Raw genomic sequence first — 16,734 nt, forward strand, 5'->3', positions numbered from 1 at the left:
AACTCCAGCAACACTAGTATAAAGAAAGAACTTTATATCCGTCTTTCCTCAGTCCGACTCAGAGCTTGTGTGAATTATTATTATTATTATTATTATTATTATTATTATTATTATTATTATTATTATTATTATATTTGTGCAGCCGGGTGGACCTTCTCATAGAGAACTCTATAATGTGCCCCTTCAGGGATCAATAGAATATCACATCCGCATTATTATATTCTGCCCTCTATTGTAATTTGATCCCCAGGATCCAAACCGTCTGTATTACGAGTCTGCAGAACTGAAGCTGTTCGAAAACATTGAGTGTGAGTGGCCGCTGTTCTGGACCTACCTCATTCTGGATGGCATCTTTATCAACAGCCCTGAGCAGGTAATTTGTGTGTGTGTGTGTGTGTGTGTGTGTGTGTGTGTGTGTGTGTGTGTGTGTGTGTGTGTGTGTGTGTGTGTGTGTGTGTGTGTGTGTGTGTGTGTGTGTGTGTGTGTGTGTGTGTGTGTGTGTGTGTGTGTGTGTGTGTGTGTGTGTGTGTGTGTGTGTGTGTGTGTGTGTGTGTGTGTGTGTGTGTGTGTGTGTGTGTGTGTGTGTGTGTGTGTGTGTGTGTGTGTGTGTGTTTCCAAGCATCATGCTTTTGACAGTATGTACACACGCCTCTGTGGATGTTGACGGTGTAAATGTTTGATGTAAACTCCTCCCAGGTGCAGGAGTACCAGGAGGCCTTGGAGGGCATCCTGATCAAACAGAAAGACGGGATACGACTGCTGCCAGAGCTCTACAGTGTCCCCCCAGATAAGGTAATGCCTTTTTAGGGAAGGTGTAGACATTCCTGATGCCATTGTGAACTTTTTATAGGATGTTGATCACAGTTCTGTATTGTATTGTCAATAAAAAGGAAAGGAACGGTACCAAATTCAATACTTTTAAGTGTGATTTATGCTTAAAATCTGCGTTTAATCTACACCGTGGCTACCTACGTAGGTACGTGGAGACACGGACCCTACGCCGTTACCTTCACGACGCACGTTGTTGGCCGTGGCTTGGCAGCTCTGCATTTCCCCCGACTCATTTCCTGGTTCTCCCTCTCCATAGACAACATGAAATCAAGGAGAGGGTTCACTTTTCCTGCTCTAGATTTCCCACCGTGGTCAGAAAGCACTATGACTCTAGAGTTGGCACTCGCTCCAAAGCTAACCACCATCAGTCTCTCGCTCTACCACACACTCCACACACACACACACACACACACACACACACACACACACACACACGCCGGCGCTGCTATTCTCTTAAAGAGATCGACGCACACACCAATGCACAAATATAAACTTCAGGCCACCTACGTAGGCTGCAGAGAAAGCTCTGCGTGGAGCCTCCGCAGGACCATAAATCCCACTTTAGGCAGCGACCGAATTGCCTCTATAGTATAGAGTACTGAAAAATGCCTCGCCATTCAATGCCATCAATTTCATCAGCATCAGTGAGCCAATAAGCATGCAGCATGCTTCAGATCTAATAATGCTGGTGATTGGCTGTCTAACGTAGAGACACGCAGGAAAAAATCTACGTTACGCTCAGGGACGGGGCTCACATAGTAGGAGCTGAAACATAAATAAAACAATTTGTGCGTAATGTTGTAATTTCTTTTTGTGAAAATGGACATTTTTTAAATTGGTATCGAAAAAAGTTCAGGAACCGCTATTGAAGTCACAGTATTGGTATCGGTATCCAAAAGAAAAAGAAATGTAAACGATACCCAGCCCTACTTGGATACTGTGAAAATGCCCTCATATTGTTTTTTTCTGAACTTTATTATTCCTTTTGTTCTCACTCAGATGAATAGTTTGCGGAGGGTTTTTATTGTATCTGCTATGATTTATGCAACATTTTTACTTTATTCTGTTGTTTGTTTTCAATGCAAACAGGTGGAGGAGGAGTATTTGAACCCTCACTCTGTGGAGAGGGTGCCGATGGGCAAATGTCCTCTGAAATGGGGACAGTCTCTGTACATCCTTGGAAACCTTCTGGCCGAGGTGAGCCGTCGTGTCACTAGCTAAATCATCCTTCAGTTTATGAATTATGGATTATTTTCTAGAAAAAGTGGGAAGTTAAAGCTTGGTTTTATTTCAGTTAGCCTAATAGCTGGTTTGATTTGCATTGAGAGATGATCTTATGGAAAGTACCCCATGCAAATCTCTAGGTATGGTAAAGGGTATGTGATGATGGGGGGCTATTTTAATTCCAAAGGCCAAGGGAACTTTATCAGGATGCATTGTATCCTGGATCCATGAAATAACTGGCCTTTAAAAATATAAATCTGCCTGCCTCTATGGGAATTTAACATAGGGGTGTACTTACTTATTACCCCTGTATTTTAAGGAAGAACATTTATTTATTTATTTATTTATTTACGAAACATTATTCATTCACAAAGAAAATTGGTTTCCTTAAAGGTTGGATTTTTCCTAATTTTTTTAATTAAGGCATTAAGATCAATTTCCAAAAGATGATTTTTGTATTCCTCTTTTTAGTCAACTTTAGCATGGGTTCATAAATTTATGAGCACCACTGTATTCTCATCACTTTTGCACCATTGTCTTTCTTTCTTTCATTAATGAACAGCATGTATGTTATGTATGTGTTTTTATTTAAATGCTAAACATGTATTTACTTTTCTAATTGTACTATGATTTCACTTATTATGTTTTCTGAGGTAATCTCTTGTCAGTCAATTGAACAATACGGCACACTGCTTTTAAAATGCTGATTAATCCTTTAAATCAAGTAAAGTTTATGTGTTGGCTTAATTTTGACTTGTTTGTCTGTTCTCGATTATGCAAATACCAAACCAAATTCTCGTTGAATTCGGGACTATGACTTTTTAAGCTCTGTCTCATTTTTAAAGGGATTTCTTGCCCCCGGAGAGATCGACCCTCTTAACCGACGTTTCTCCACCGTCCCAAAGCCAGATGTGGTCGTACAGGGTGAGTTAACAGCACACTTAACATGGATTCAGTGTGTTCTTTCAGTCCCACATTAGTAGGGTCGCTACCGAATTCGATTATTTTAGGCACCGACGAGTTGCCTCTAAAGTATCAAAAAAAGCATAGTCATTCAATACCAAATTTCAATACCTAAAGAGTAAATCTCATCAGCGTCATTGAGCCAATAAGCACGCAGCATGCTTCTACCAAGGTCTAATAATGTCTGTGATTGGCTGTTTAACGTAACACATCGTAGAAACACCCAGGAAGAACTCTACGATACACACAGAGACGGGGCTCATGTAGTAGGAGCTGAAACATAAATGAAAAGATTTTTGCCGTAATGTGCAGAGGTGGAAAGGGTACAAAAATATTCTACTGAAGTAAAAGCATAACTTTGATGAACTTTTACTTAAGTACAAGTAGAATTACCAGTATAAAAATCTACTCAAGTAAAAGTAAAAAGTATCTCATTTAAAAGTTACTCAGAGCAAAAGTTACCTAGTTACTTTTTAACAGCAGGAGGAGATATACATTCTTATTTACACTTACTATACTCATTTAATTTAATCGCAGTCTTTTGCGATTTGTTAAGGGCACAAAGCAAAGAAACTCAAATTCAAAAAAAGTGCCAAAAACCTTTTAAAAAAAAAAAAAAAACAACAGATGTGCTTTAAATGTAGCAAAGTGCAATACTTCAAGCAAAACATACTTAGGTAAAAGTACAGATTTGAAAAACTACTTCAAAAGGTAAAAGTACACAAAAAACTACTACAATTACAGTAACATGAGTAATTGTAATTAGTTACTTTCCACCTCTGGTAATGTTTGAAATTGTAGTTTATTTGAAATGTTAAAAGGGATTTTATTAAATTGGTATCAAAAAAAAATATCGTGGGGCGACCTCTAGCACCCAGGAAGGCCGAGTCCTTTCGACCCAGGTTCGAGTCCGACTTGCGGCCCTTTGCTGCGTGTCATCCTCCATCTCTCTCCCACCTTTCCTGTCTGTCCACTGTCACTATCTAATAAAGGGAAAAAATGCCCCAAAAAATAATCTTAAAAAAAAAAAGTAGCGTTCAGGAACCGGTATGGAAGTCACTGTATTGGTATTGGTACCTGTATCAAACTTTTTTTTTTTTAAACGATACACAGCCATACACATTAGTGTGTTAGACTCTCCTAGTGACATCTGTCTTTTGGTGGCAACAGTTGATGTTTTTTTTTTTTATGCGTGTTCAAACCTTCTCTCTCCTCTCGTAGTGTCAGTTCTGGCAGAGACTGAGGAGATTAAAGCGCTGCTGCTGAAGAACGGTATCGACGTGGAAACTGTCGCTGACATCCATCCCATCCACGTGCAGCCCTCCAGCGTCCTCAGCCACATCTACGCCAGACTCGGTAAAACCTCAGAGGACATTTTCTTTATTGCTCTTTCTGGGTGAAAAGCTTCAGATCAGGACTATTTTTTTTTATAATCAAGAGAAATGTACTGCTTTTTAACAAGATTACATGAAAAATGTAAATGTCAGTAACCCACAGAAGGAACGGGTAATGTCCTTTAGACACAAGGGGTCCTTCCAGCGCCCACGTCTTTTAAATAACAAATGCACCTGCGTCCATCTGTGCGCCCATGTGCGTGCTGGTCCTACAGGGAGGTGTGTTCAGGTGCATTCTTGGCGTATTGCTATCTTGAGGCAGTGGGAAGTGATCGCGCCATTGACCAACAAAAACCTGGTCTAAAGTCGGTAGCGCAGCATTTCATTGTTATTTTAACAGCGCATTAGTAAAATGTGCCTAGGCTCGTGCACAGCGCGCGCACACGGTTTGTTACACACACAGGGACGTGCAGCAGCACACAAACATGCAAAAGTATTACAATGTGAAATAGTATTTTGATACGATCTGCTAGCGCGCTTTCACTTCACGCACAAGCAGATCAGTTTCTTCTCCTGAAAATCTCCGCCATCATAATAGCAATGCGCCAAGGTACAAACGGGCCTGGCTTTTAAAGGGAATGGGAGATGACTCTCTGATTGTTTTATTGCATGTGACGCCCAAAACGCACCTATGATTAATTAAGACACTAAGTACAACCCTTTTGAACCATGCACCCGGCGCACGGACCCTTTTTTCCGCCGTTAAACTAGCAAAAGTGTGTTCGTACACACCCTACAGGCACCTGCGCCATGCACTTGACGCCGTGCGCTTAGATTGTTAAAATAGGGCCCAAGGTGTGTGTTACATAAAAGTTTGTAATGGCTTTATCCAGACGTGACAGGAATGTTACTCATAATTTCCTCCACACAGCATGAATAAAAGTAGAAAAAATATAGTGTCGGTCTGATATGACTGATACTACTATTTTCTTTACTTACTGGTGAGTAAAGGCCTTGCGCCATTGTGTGACGATAATTCTTGGCTCAGCAGCTGTTGGAGCTCAGTTTCTAACCGCTGTCCGTGTTGAGTGATGTAAGTGCGATAATAAATAAATAAAATAATAAATAACTTTTTGCTCGCATCAGAAAAAAATGAAGTTTAACATAAACACCAGAGATCTTCAACAGGGGGTCACAGTAACTGCAGGAGGGCCACCAAATTATTTAAGTTTAAAAAAAAATGTTTTAATGTCTTAACACAAATCCAACATATTATTAGCAAATATATATCAGCCTATTTGTGGAAAAAAAATGATGATAGGCTTACTGGCCTAAAGGTAGTCACTAAGGTAGCCATGCACAGATCCAGTTCATCCTGAGGATTCACTGTGCCATATGTTTATCATTAAAAGATGATTTATAAAATCATGCCAACAAATAATTTAATAGCTTAGTAGTCCATGCACTAAAAAGGTATCTGTAAAGGCTTTATGCCACCCACTCGTTATTGTAGGCCCAGCTTATTATGCAACTTAATTATAGACAATATGTAGTAGGGGGGCCCTGTTCTCTCTCTCTCTCTCTCTCTCTCTCTCTCTCTCTCTCTCTCTCTCTCTCTCTCTCTCTCTCTCTCTCTCTCTCTCTCTCTCTCTCTCTCTCTCTCTCTCTCAGTTAAGGGGTCCTTGGTTTAAAAAACATTGAAAACCCCTGATCGACACAATTGTTTTACTCTCCAGACCTTTCCTCATCCTTTTCCTGCTGTGTTGCAGGTCGTAACCCGAGGCTGGGTCTGTCGGGACGGCCCTACAGGAGAATAGGGGTGCTGGGAACCTCCAAGTTCTACACCATCAGAAACACCCTCTTCACATTCACACCTCAGGTTAGTAAGACAACAGACATCGTCTGGGGGTAAGTTAGTTATAGCCAGTAGTGGAAAGTATCCAAGGACATTAAGCAATAATAAGTAAGTAATATAATGTAATATACAACATTTGATGTACTTGTACTTGAGTATTTCCATTTTCTGCTACTTTGTACTTCTACTCTCTACTACATTTCAGAGGGAAATATTGTCATTTGTTTCTGCGCTCCATTTGTTTGGTTTGCAGATTCCGACTTTTACTTAAAAGATAGTATTTCTACACTGGCAATGCTACTTTTACTTAAGTAAAAGTTTGGAGTACTTCTTCCACCACTGACTTTTAACTTACAATATGTGTTTGCCAATTTGAAAACATTTTAAAAGACCAAGTAGTCCTATAACAGTATATTTTTTTTTTTTTGTCACATTCCCTCAATCTAAAATATTCTGGTGCTTTGAATTCACTTGTCATGAAACCTTTGACATCATTCCCTTTTCTCTCCTAAAACCCTCCAGTTCATTGACCACCAGCAGTTCTACTTGGCGTTGGACAACAAAATGATCGTGGAGATGTTGAGGACGGAAATCTCCTACCTCTCATCCAGATGGAGGATGACCGGACGACCCACCGTCACTTTTCCCATTTCACAGACTATGCTGAGTAAGTACACACACACACACACACACACACACACACACACACACACACACACACACACACACACACACACACACACACACACACACTCACTAAACATAAACACTCACTAAACATAACGCCTTAAAAAGTGTTGATAATGTGTTGAAGATGCTTTATGTCCATTCTAAGACTGAAGGTGAGAATAGGGTTACTGTTACATGAAGCAGCCCATCTGCTTTATTGATGTTAAGGTCTGTATTAAAAATTGTAATTTTTGTGTTGAGCAGAGTGTATGTTTTTTGTGTGTGTTTCAGCTGATGAGCACACAAACTTGGACCCAGCAGTGTTGGCCACACTGAAGAAGCTACAGGATGGATATTTTGGAGGAGCAAGGTGATTTTTTTTTTTTTTTTTTTTTTTTTTTTTTACAGAGGATACCAAGGAAGCCATGTCCAATCAATCAATTAATCAATCAAACTTTATTTATAGAGTACTTTAAAACAACCAAAGTTGACCAAAGTGCTGTACAGAAAAATAAATAAAGACATAAAGTACATAACTCACACAGGCATGAAATACAAACCGAATACAAATAAAACAAGATAGCCATACAGTAAAACAATAAAATCTAAATGCCACAGGCCAAGGAGAAGAGGTGGGTTTTAAGACAAGATTTAAAAACAGACAGTGAAGAAGCCTATCTAATGGACAGACGATCGTTCCACAGTTGAGGAGCTGCCACAGCAAAGGCACGGCCCCCTTTGAGCTTACGCTTAGTTTTGGGGACACTCAGGAGCAGTTGATCCGCTGACCTGAGAGAATGGGTGGGTGTATAGCTCAGAGATGTAGAGTGGGGCAAGACCACTGAGGGATTTAAAAGCAAATAAAAGAATTTTAAAGTGGATCCTAAAATGTACGGGCCAGTGGAGTGAGGCTAAAATGGGGGTCCCATGTATTTGCTTCTGCGATTACAGGGGTTTTAATAATAGGGAGAGGACATTTGAACACAAAATAAACATTGATCAGCCAGTACAGAACTGATAAACACCAGAGGATAACCGACGTTTCTTCTCTCCAGGATCCAGACGGGAAAGCTGTCGGAGTTCTTGACCACTTCATGTTTCGCTCACCTGAGCTTCCTGGACGGTAAGGGTTCTGGCAGCATGAGCCACCGCCGCGAAGAGTATGATGATGATGAGAGTGACGGCGATGGATACGTGCATGAGTTACGTAATGATGATGGTAAGGAGAAAAAAAACAGATGGGGATCGATGGGGGGGGAATGGTGACACCAGCGATGGAAAAATTGAATAAAAATGAAGTTTAAACTCCCAGGTGGCATTTGTTTGTTTTCCATCATTGGTTTGACCTTTCCTAGTGGTACAAAAATAAAAATCTGTACACTGTAGTAAAGGTAAAGTAGTGCAAAGTAGTTTGTGCTTTGCCTTTATGTACGGGTAATACCATGAATAACCTACTTGGACACTCAAAATTACACATGAACTGCAATACATGTAATTTACATTATGGTTATGTCTTAAAGTTCAATAAAGTCTGTGTGATTGGTGGAATTGGTCTTCTAACATGTCTTATTGTTGCAGCCCATCCAGTAATCTAATTGTATTTCTGTTGTTGAGAGTGATCTCTTTCAGCTAACCCCTTATTTTGAAATCCCCATAAAAATCAGCCAATCTTTTCATATTAATTATCTAACCAGAAACATGACATGACACAAAGTATCCTGTTGCAGATTCTCATTAATCACCCCTTCCTTCATCACTGATCTGTCCCCGTCTCCATCCTCTCTGTGCTGTTCTGTAGCTTTCGCTACGAATTTCTCAACCTTGGGCTTTGGGACGCCACGTGGGGTCACTTGGTATACATTTTGATTGGAAAAAGAATCCAATTATATCATGTGTATAATCCATCATAAAACAAGTCCAGTTCACATGACAGCTCTAAGCCCAGCTTTGCTTGTGTTGCATTCAAAATATGATGATCTTAAATTGCTAATTGGGAAGTTTTGTACTTTAGCAGTAATTTCTTATGCATTTTTATTTTATTTTTTTTACTAGGATTTGTTGTTGCATTCAGTGCACGTCTGGCCTCATTTAATATACTGTACATGCATGTTTAGCATGGCTTGTCTTACAGCTGCTGATGGCTAGTGAATGTGTTGCTGTCTACAGATCATCCTTTTGCAAGCATTTTGATTGTGAATGATGAGGCATTGTTGTTACTTTTACGGTTTAAAGGGTCAATTCATCCAAAATCTGGGTGTATGTAGCCATGCAGATCATGTCGGGGTTGTTTTTTAGATCCACTACTGCTGCCACCCCAAAGCACTAGAAATATCATTTAAAAAATAAAATTCTTTACCACAGTTTAAACAAGATTTTAACTTCTATAGAATATAAACCATATGCATGGCTAGATACTACTGAGTATGCATGGGAGAAAGTTTTGGGGTGATTTGGGTGAACAAACCTTTTTTTTAAATCTGCATGTTAAAGCAATAACAACACTTGTAATTACTTATAGATATGAATATTTTCATAAATAAGATGGTTTAGTTTAAATGCTAGGGTTCTCTGACTTTTTACACAAAAAAAGGTGAATTGAATCTCCTGTTTTGGTATTTTAAACTTGATAAATCTTTTTTTTTTGTTGCTCTTTGTGACTCTTGTTTCTCACTTTATCTCCATCCACCACACTTTTCCCCCCATCTTTTTGCATTCTCTGTCTCGACCTCTGTTCCTTTTTTGTCCTCCTATCCAGAGGCTGACGACCTAGCCCAGTACCTGGACCACCTGCTGGCCCACGCTGCCCCGAAGAAGCCCAAACGGCAGGTGGGAGCTCTGGGGAAGTTCAAGGCTTTGGCCACCAAAACCAGGGACATGGTGTCTCTGATGAACAAGGCTCAGGACCTCGACATACAAAGTGAGCGGATTCAACATCTCCACAAAATGTGACACCCCAAACACCAATATCTGATCACAGCACGTCCTGTACACCTGGCTCCATTGTTTGTTTTGTCCAGATGTCAACATGTACCTGCCGAACAAGCTGTTTCACTCTCCTCAGCCTTCCCTCAACCTGAACCTCCCAGACCCCTCTACACTGCAAGGAACCCAGGTGGGGTTTTATGTGTGATGTTCTTTATTTTTTTTAATTCTCCACCGATACCCAGTCGCTGCTTTAAAAGTCCTATATTGAAAAAATTTAGATTTTCCATGTCTTTTTTTTTTTTTTTAATTATTAAACAGGTCGAGGTGCTCTTTAAAAAACACTATGAAAACAGGTACTGAATATTCAGACGGACAGAAAAAAAAAAAGAAAAGAGTTTTAACCCTTAGAGAACGGAACTCCCGCAGGCAGCGGCCGCAGGAAGATGTTCCTGTTTTAAATCGGTCCATAATAAAAACTATAACCGTTAGAGCATTCTTTTTTCTTTTTCTTTTTTTTTGCAACATTAAGCTAAGGCTTATGTCTTTTGCGCCATTACGTTGTACGCACACAGCGACGCCATCATGTTACTTGGCGTCCAGTGCTAAACAGCAGGCGGACCATTTCTATAACAAATGAAACTATCAAAACGCCTTAACGCTCTGCTCATAAAAATTTGTGTATCTCAAAAACAAAAAAATGTACAAAGTTCTACATTACGCCGGACGATTAATCGAAAATGTATCGACATCAAAATTCTGAAGCTGCTATTGACCTATTTTTCCCATGACGATAATTTCGATAATTTATTCCTGTTGATGGGCCTACTTTCTCCTTAAAAACATTCTACCGCGTGTGTATTCTAGAGGATGGATACCCGAACAGAGGGCCGGGTTCGGACAGTTATTTAGAAATTCTGGTTTGGTTCGGTCTGGGTCACATCAACGCGATAAGGCATTGAACATTTTAAATGTAATTATTATGTAGGTGCGCGCCTGTGTTAACGTGCGCTTGCTGCCCCGTGTGAGCTGATGCTCTCATCTGTTGACATTTCCGAATTTCTTCCTACAGTTGCTTAACAAAAGCGGGCTTTCCACACAAACAAACGTATGTGTCATTAGTATGAGAAAAAAAATTTGATTTTAACTGTGTCGGGCTCGGACATAAATATCTTAATGGCTGTTGGGATCGGGCCGGGTTCGGTTGCTGCTCTGTCTGACGTGGGCTGGGCTCGGACAGAAAAATGCGGCCTGATCCGCACTCTAGCGTAATCACGTGACTGGAAAGCATAATGAAGGATAACTCAAACACCAAGTCCGAGTCAACTGAGCAACTTGTGCCCAAAAAAAAGCAGTGTCGTCTGGAAACATTTTGGCTTCAGAAAAGATGATTTAGAGAACATGATTAATTAATGTTCATTTATTGTTTTATCGAGGTAAAATGTGCAATTAATCGTAATTTTGATTTGAGGTCATATCGTGCAGCCCTAGTTCAAATAACTTCTGGAGTGTTAAGGAATATTTTGTTCATGTTTCTACATTAAGGAATCTTTTTGATCAATGTGTGTTGTGTGTTTATCTCGTAATATTTTGTAAAAACACACGTCCATTTTTTCTTGTACTTATGACACAATTTGAATACTTTTAGTAATTATTATGATCTATTGACTTACATAACCTTTTAGCTTAGTTTTGTACTGTTTTTTAAGGGATACGAAGCATTTGAAGATACTCCAAGAAATGACATCACAATAAGCAAGCATACCGAAGTAGGCACTGGCCGACCTTTTCTATTGCAGAGTTCAAAGGGGATGGATGGATAGATGGATAGATTTTTATTGATCTTTATTGATCCCAAAAATGGGAAATTCCAGTGTTATAGCAGCAAAATATCAGACACACAGCACACATGCAGAATATACATGAAATAATAGGATACAACATACATGAAATAATAATAGGACAGAATACAAGAACACATATTTAAAATGTATACAAGTTGGGAATAAAAATGTACAATTACTTAACTAGTATTGATAAAGATGTAGATAAACCTATTGTACAAGTTGCACTTAGTGCAGTTGTGATGTCTGTGAGTCTTATCTAACCCTCAGTGATGAAGTGTTATTGCCTGTGGTAGGAATGATTTCTTGTAGTGGTCAGTGTGACATCGAAGCTGTCGGAGCCTCTTAGAGAAGGTGCTCCTCTGTTGGACCAGTGTGGGGTGGAGGGGGTGGTCGGGGTTATCCATGGTAGAGAAACCGTTTGTTCATTGACCTCCTCTTCACCACAGCACTGTAAAGCATAATGTCTACGTGTTCTAGTAGAAACCTAAAATACAAGCATGAACCTGAAAATGAGCATCATACCTTTTGATCTTTTAACTTCCCACATCTGTCCTCCAGGCTTCGGAGGAGACAGCCTCAGCGAAGGCTGTTATCCCCACAGATGCCAGCGGAAACGTCGACCACAACGCTTTGGTCCAGCTGCTGAAAGACACCCAGAGTCTCCAGGACCAGGGCGATATACTCTACATCCTCTTCAAAGACAAGTGAGATCCACTGTGTTAGTGAGCTGTATCGTAACCGTCACGTCCGTCTTAAATGGTAGCTGATTCATAGAAGCAAACATAGGGGTAGAGTGCTCGCCCCTCAACCACCAGATTGACGGTTCGATCCCAGGTTCCTCCGGCCACACGTCAAAAGTGTCCCTGAGCAAGACACTGCACCCCATGTTGCTCCCCTTATGCTGTATGTACATTACATTACATTACATTACATGTCATTTAGCGGATGCTTTTATCCAAAGCGACTTACAATTAAGCGCTTTCAACTGTGAAGGTACAAACTCGAGACAACAAGTAGTTAAGTGCAAATACATTAGCTTTAAATAAGCAAAGCTACAAAGAGACATGAAAGTGCAGGTTTTTTTTTTGTTTTTTTTATCCGATGTGTAGTCGGAAGAGATGGGTTTTTAGCCTTCAGCAGAAGATGTGTAGGCTTTCAGCCATCCTGATGTCGATGGGGAGCTCGTTCCACCATTTGGGAGCCAGGACAGTGAACAGTCTGGATTTCGTTGAGTGATTAGTTCTCCGTCGCTGTGAGGGGGCAGCAAGCAGTTTGGCTGATGCAGAGCGAAGTGAGCGGGTTGGGGTGTATGGTTTGACCATGTCCTGGATGTAAGCTGGGGCTGATCCGTTCGTGGCCCTGTATGTAAGTACTTACTTGAAGCGGATGCGGGCAGCAACTGGTAACCAGTGAAGAGAGCGGAGCAGCGGTGTAGTGTGAGAGAACTTGGGGAGGTTGAAGACAAGCCGAGCTGCTGCGTTCTGAATGAGCTGCAGGGGTCGGACGGCACATGCAGGCTGGCCAATCAGGAGGGAGTTGCAGTAGTCTAGACGTGAGATGACTAGAGCCTGAACCAGAACCTGAGCCGCCTTCTGCGTTAGAAGGGGACGTATCCTTCTGATGTTATGCAGCATGTATCTACACGATCGGGTGGTTGCAGCAATGTTAGCAGTGAAGGAGAGTTGGTCGTCAAGTGTCACACCCAGGTTTTTAGCAGTCTGGGTGGGGACTACCACAGAGTTGTCAATTGTTATAGTCAGGTCTTGGGTAGGAGAGCCCTTCCCTGGAAGGAAAAGGAGCTCAGTCTTGTCAAGGTTGAGTTTCAGATGGTGTGCGGACATCCAAGAAGAGATGTCAGTTAGACAGGCCGAGATACGTGCCGCTACTTGAGTTTCAGACTCTTTAGGATTCCTACTTAATCTAAAAATTTAGTAAATTTAGCTGTAGCGACAGCGTTATTTGGCAAGAAAGTTGAAAATCTGCCGTTTTTGTTTTAATCACAGGGGCATGGACTGGGACACTAATCTGCACGGTAAAGGCTCCACGGTGAGATCTCTGCTCTCTGACCTGTATGAGAAGGCAGGTGAAGTCAAACACTGGGGCCTCATCAGGATGATCTCTGGCATGCTGAAGAAGAAGGTGGAGGAGCTCGACTCGGTATGGCACATTAAGAGCAGCTACAGACAACACACACGTACATACAGCACACAAGCCTACATATAGGCCCACACCCTAGAGAGTAGTTATCCATGTCCATATCTACTGTTTATATTCTATCTGCACTGAAAGTTTAGTTTGCTACATTTAAATAATAAATTCTTTCTGAAGAAGGCCGTGTGCTAAAACTGTGACCTTAGGAGCTTGAAATAAAAAAAGCCAGAGTCTCATTTGAATAGGTGTCTTTTTCTAGAGTTCTTCAGTGTCTGTTCTGAAGCAAAATGATATATATATATACATACATACATACATACATGTGTGTGTATATATATATATATATATATATATATATATATATATATATATATATATATATATATGACTATGACGAAGAAAAAACAGCTCTAAAGGGAAGTTTACGGGGCAATCAATTCAACATAAAATGTAGTCTCAGGGAGAAAAACATGCTCTGGTTTATTGGCATTTCTTTAAACCAATCACAATCGTCTTGGGCGGCGCTATACACCGGACGGAGCCATGGTGCCGCTGCAAAATAGCCTTGGGAAGGAACTTGTTTTGATGGAACGTGTACGTTCAAAAGTTGTTTTAGTCGTTGTTTTAACAGAAAACTCAGATTGGACAGATAGTCTAGCTAGCTGTCTGGATTTACCCTGCAGAGATCTGAGGAGCAGTTAACCCTAGTCCTCAGAAATCCACAGAAGTTTAGAACGCCAACACAAAGAAAGAGGAAGGTGGCAGACATTAGGCCGAAGAGAAGGACATGAAAGGGATTTCCGGCGGCACCTGAGCAATCCCGGAAGTGGAACGTTGTGGATATACACTACATAAAATGTCACTGAAATAAATTATGTTTGGGGTGTAAAGTTCTCTGCTCTTCATATGCTCTCAGGTTTTAAATCCATATACGACGACATAAAAACCATCTGTACCATAATTTTTTGGGGTCATTATGTTTGTTAAAGGATGTCTTCTCTCTTATATTCATACACATGCCTGCATATCGATTTGTTTATTGGTTATATACTGTATCTGGATCCTCATCAACAACTCTTACATGCACCCCTATCTCTTTTCTGATTGGTAGGCCTGCTCTGACTTGCTGGCGCATCAGAAGCACCTGACGGTGGGTCTGCCTCCGGAGCCCAGAGAGAAAACCATCACTGCTCCCATACCTCCAGACCAGCTGGCCGCTCTCATCGACGAGGCCAGCGACAACAACATCAGCGTGGCCATTCTCACTCAGGTGACTCACATCCTCCACCATCATCATATGGGCGTTTGTCCTCCTGCCTTCCTCTTTAATCTCGCTCTCTCCCTCCCTCTTTGTCCTTCAGGAGATCATGGTGTACCTGGCTATGAGCATAAGGACTCAGCCCGGCCTGTTCAGCGAGATGTTCAGGCTCCGTATCGGTCTCATCATCCAGGTCATGGCCACTGAACTGGCCCAGTCGCTCAACTGCTCAGGTAAGGAAGGAAAGAGAGGAAGAAGATGATACTTTATCTACCGCGCATACTTTTTTTTAAAATGAATCGATTAAAAAGTGGGGTCAGTAAAATGTAAGTGAATTGTGAAAAATGTCCATTCACAAGTTCCTCAAACCCCTAGTGCCAGTAAAGTATGAAAACCAGAAAATATTCACATTCATGAAGCTGGAACCAGTGAAAATTTGCCAATTGTGCCTTGTGTTTGCAGAATTAACTGTGTGTGTGTGTGTGTGTGTGTGTGTGTGTGTGTGTGTGTGTGTGTGTGTGTGTGTGTGTGTGTGTGTGTGTGTGTGTGTGTGTGTGTGTGTGTGTGTGTGTGTGTGTGTGTGTGTGTGTGTGTGTGTGTGTGTGTGTGTGTGTGCGCGCGCGCGCAGGAGAGGAAGCTACAGAGAGTCTGATGAGTCTCGGACCATCAGAGCTGAAGAACCTCCTCCACCACATCCTCAGTGGGAAAGAGTTTGGAGTGCAGTGCAGCGGTCAGTCCAACCTATCATAGCAACCAATCAAATGCTGTATCGCACACACAGCCAATCACATTCTTATGTTACTGTAAAGTTGCCAAGTTCAGTCGTTCTTCCCCCCCTCCCTCCTCCACCACAGTTAGAGAGCTGGATGCTGGCGTCAGTCCTGCCATCTCCATCCATCAACTGGGCAACGTTGGCGCCACCAAGAGCGAGAGAGCCGGCATCAGCAAACTGAAGAGTGACATGAGGATGGTAGGAGCCCTGTAGGAGTTGCTCATTTCAGCAAAAAGAGATCCAGATTTGTTTTTTAAAAGCATGTCTTTTTAAGTGCATTAAAAAGAGGCGCGAGAGAACCGTTTATCACTAAACAGATGGACCATCAGAATATTTGTACCCATCCATTCAAAGTGCTGTTGACTTTGAGAGACAGGTGGTGAAAGAAGAGATTAACGGAGAAGAGGGTCTTATTTTGAAACTGTTGCGCTTTTTGGCAAACTGACAAACTTGTCTTTTCACAGCTGGAACACCGCTTGTCTTTGACGGATCCGAGTAAGGTGACGATGAATCAGATTAGGTGGTAATTCACCTGGCTGATGCTGATGTGTGGAAAGAGGCGAGCTGCATCAGAGGAGAAATAATTAAGAAAAATTGCATTGCTGGTTGTTAACAAAAAAAAAATTGAGGTTTAGATGGCAAATGTCGATTTTTTGCTATTGAAAAAAATCATCAAAAGCTGGAATATTAATTTAAGTAATTTTTGAGGTGGAGTTTCAGATCAAAAAAAATCACCAGAGCAGCTTGTTGACTTGGTTTCTGTGTTGCAGGCGGAGCACAGGTTGTCCCTGTCGGATCCATTTAAGGTGATGATCACGCAAAGGAATATTATCTATCGCAATTTTATATCTATTTCTTCTTTCTTTCTATTTGAAGTGAACTATAAAACCAGAATATGCTGTAGGTGT

General features: G+C 41.2%; 1 protein-coding gene across 9 annotated transcripts in view; it reads left to right on the forward strand.

Moving 5' to 3' along the window:
- The window catches only part of phka1a (phosphorylase kinase, alpha 1a (muscle)), a 36,521-nt gene that overhangs the window by 13,008 nt on the left and 6,779 nt on the right, over positions 1–16,734 (forward strand). For 5 of the 9 annotated variants that reach the window (XM_028563810.1, XM_028563813.1, XM_028563814.1 and 2 more), the window contains exons 10-26: positions 251–373; positions 697–792; positions 1,921–2,028; positions 2,901–2,979; positions 4,240–4,374; positions 6,122–6,231; positions 6,730–6,874; positions 7,168–7,246; positions 7,932–8,095; positions 9,632–9,793; positions 9,894–9,988; positions 12,204–12,349; positions 13,649–13,802; positions 14,908–15,066; positions 15,158–15,287; positions 15,683–15,784; positions 15,909–16,024. In XM_028563810.1, coding sequence (XP_028419611.1) covers positions 251–373; positions 697–792; positions 1,921–2,028; positions 2,901–2,979; positions 4,240–4,374; positions 6,122–6,231; positions 6,730–6,874; positions 7,168–7,246; positions 7,932–8,095; positions 9,632–9,793; positions 9,894–9,988; positions 12,204–12,349; positions 13,649–13,802; positions 14,908–15,066; positions 15,158–15,287; positions 15,683–15,784; positions 15,909–16,024 — 2,103 coding nt within the window. Of the gene's footprint in view, positions 1–250; positions 374–696; positions 793–1,920; positions 2,029–2,900; positions 2,980–4,239; positions 4,375–6,121; positions 6,232–6,729; positions 6,875–7,167; positions 7,247–7,931; positions 8,096–9,631; positions 9,794–9,893; positions 9,989–12,203; positions 12,350–13,648; positions 13,803–14,907; positions 15,067–15,157; positions 15,288–15,682; positions 15,785–15,908; positions 16,025–16,596; positions 16,633–16,734 lie in introns of all 9 variants that reach the window. The other 4 variants (XM_028563808.1, XM_028563809.1, XM_028563811.1 and 1 more) reach the window with 2 other exon arrangements.

This window comes from Perca flavescens, chromosome 19, assembly GCF_004354835.1.
Source record: "Perca flavescens isolate YP-PL-M2 chromosome 19, PFLA_1.0, whole genome shotgun sequence".
NCBI classification, from domain to species: Eukaryota; Metazoa; Chordata; class Actinopteri; order Perciformes; family Percidae; genus Perca; species Perca flavescens.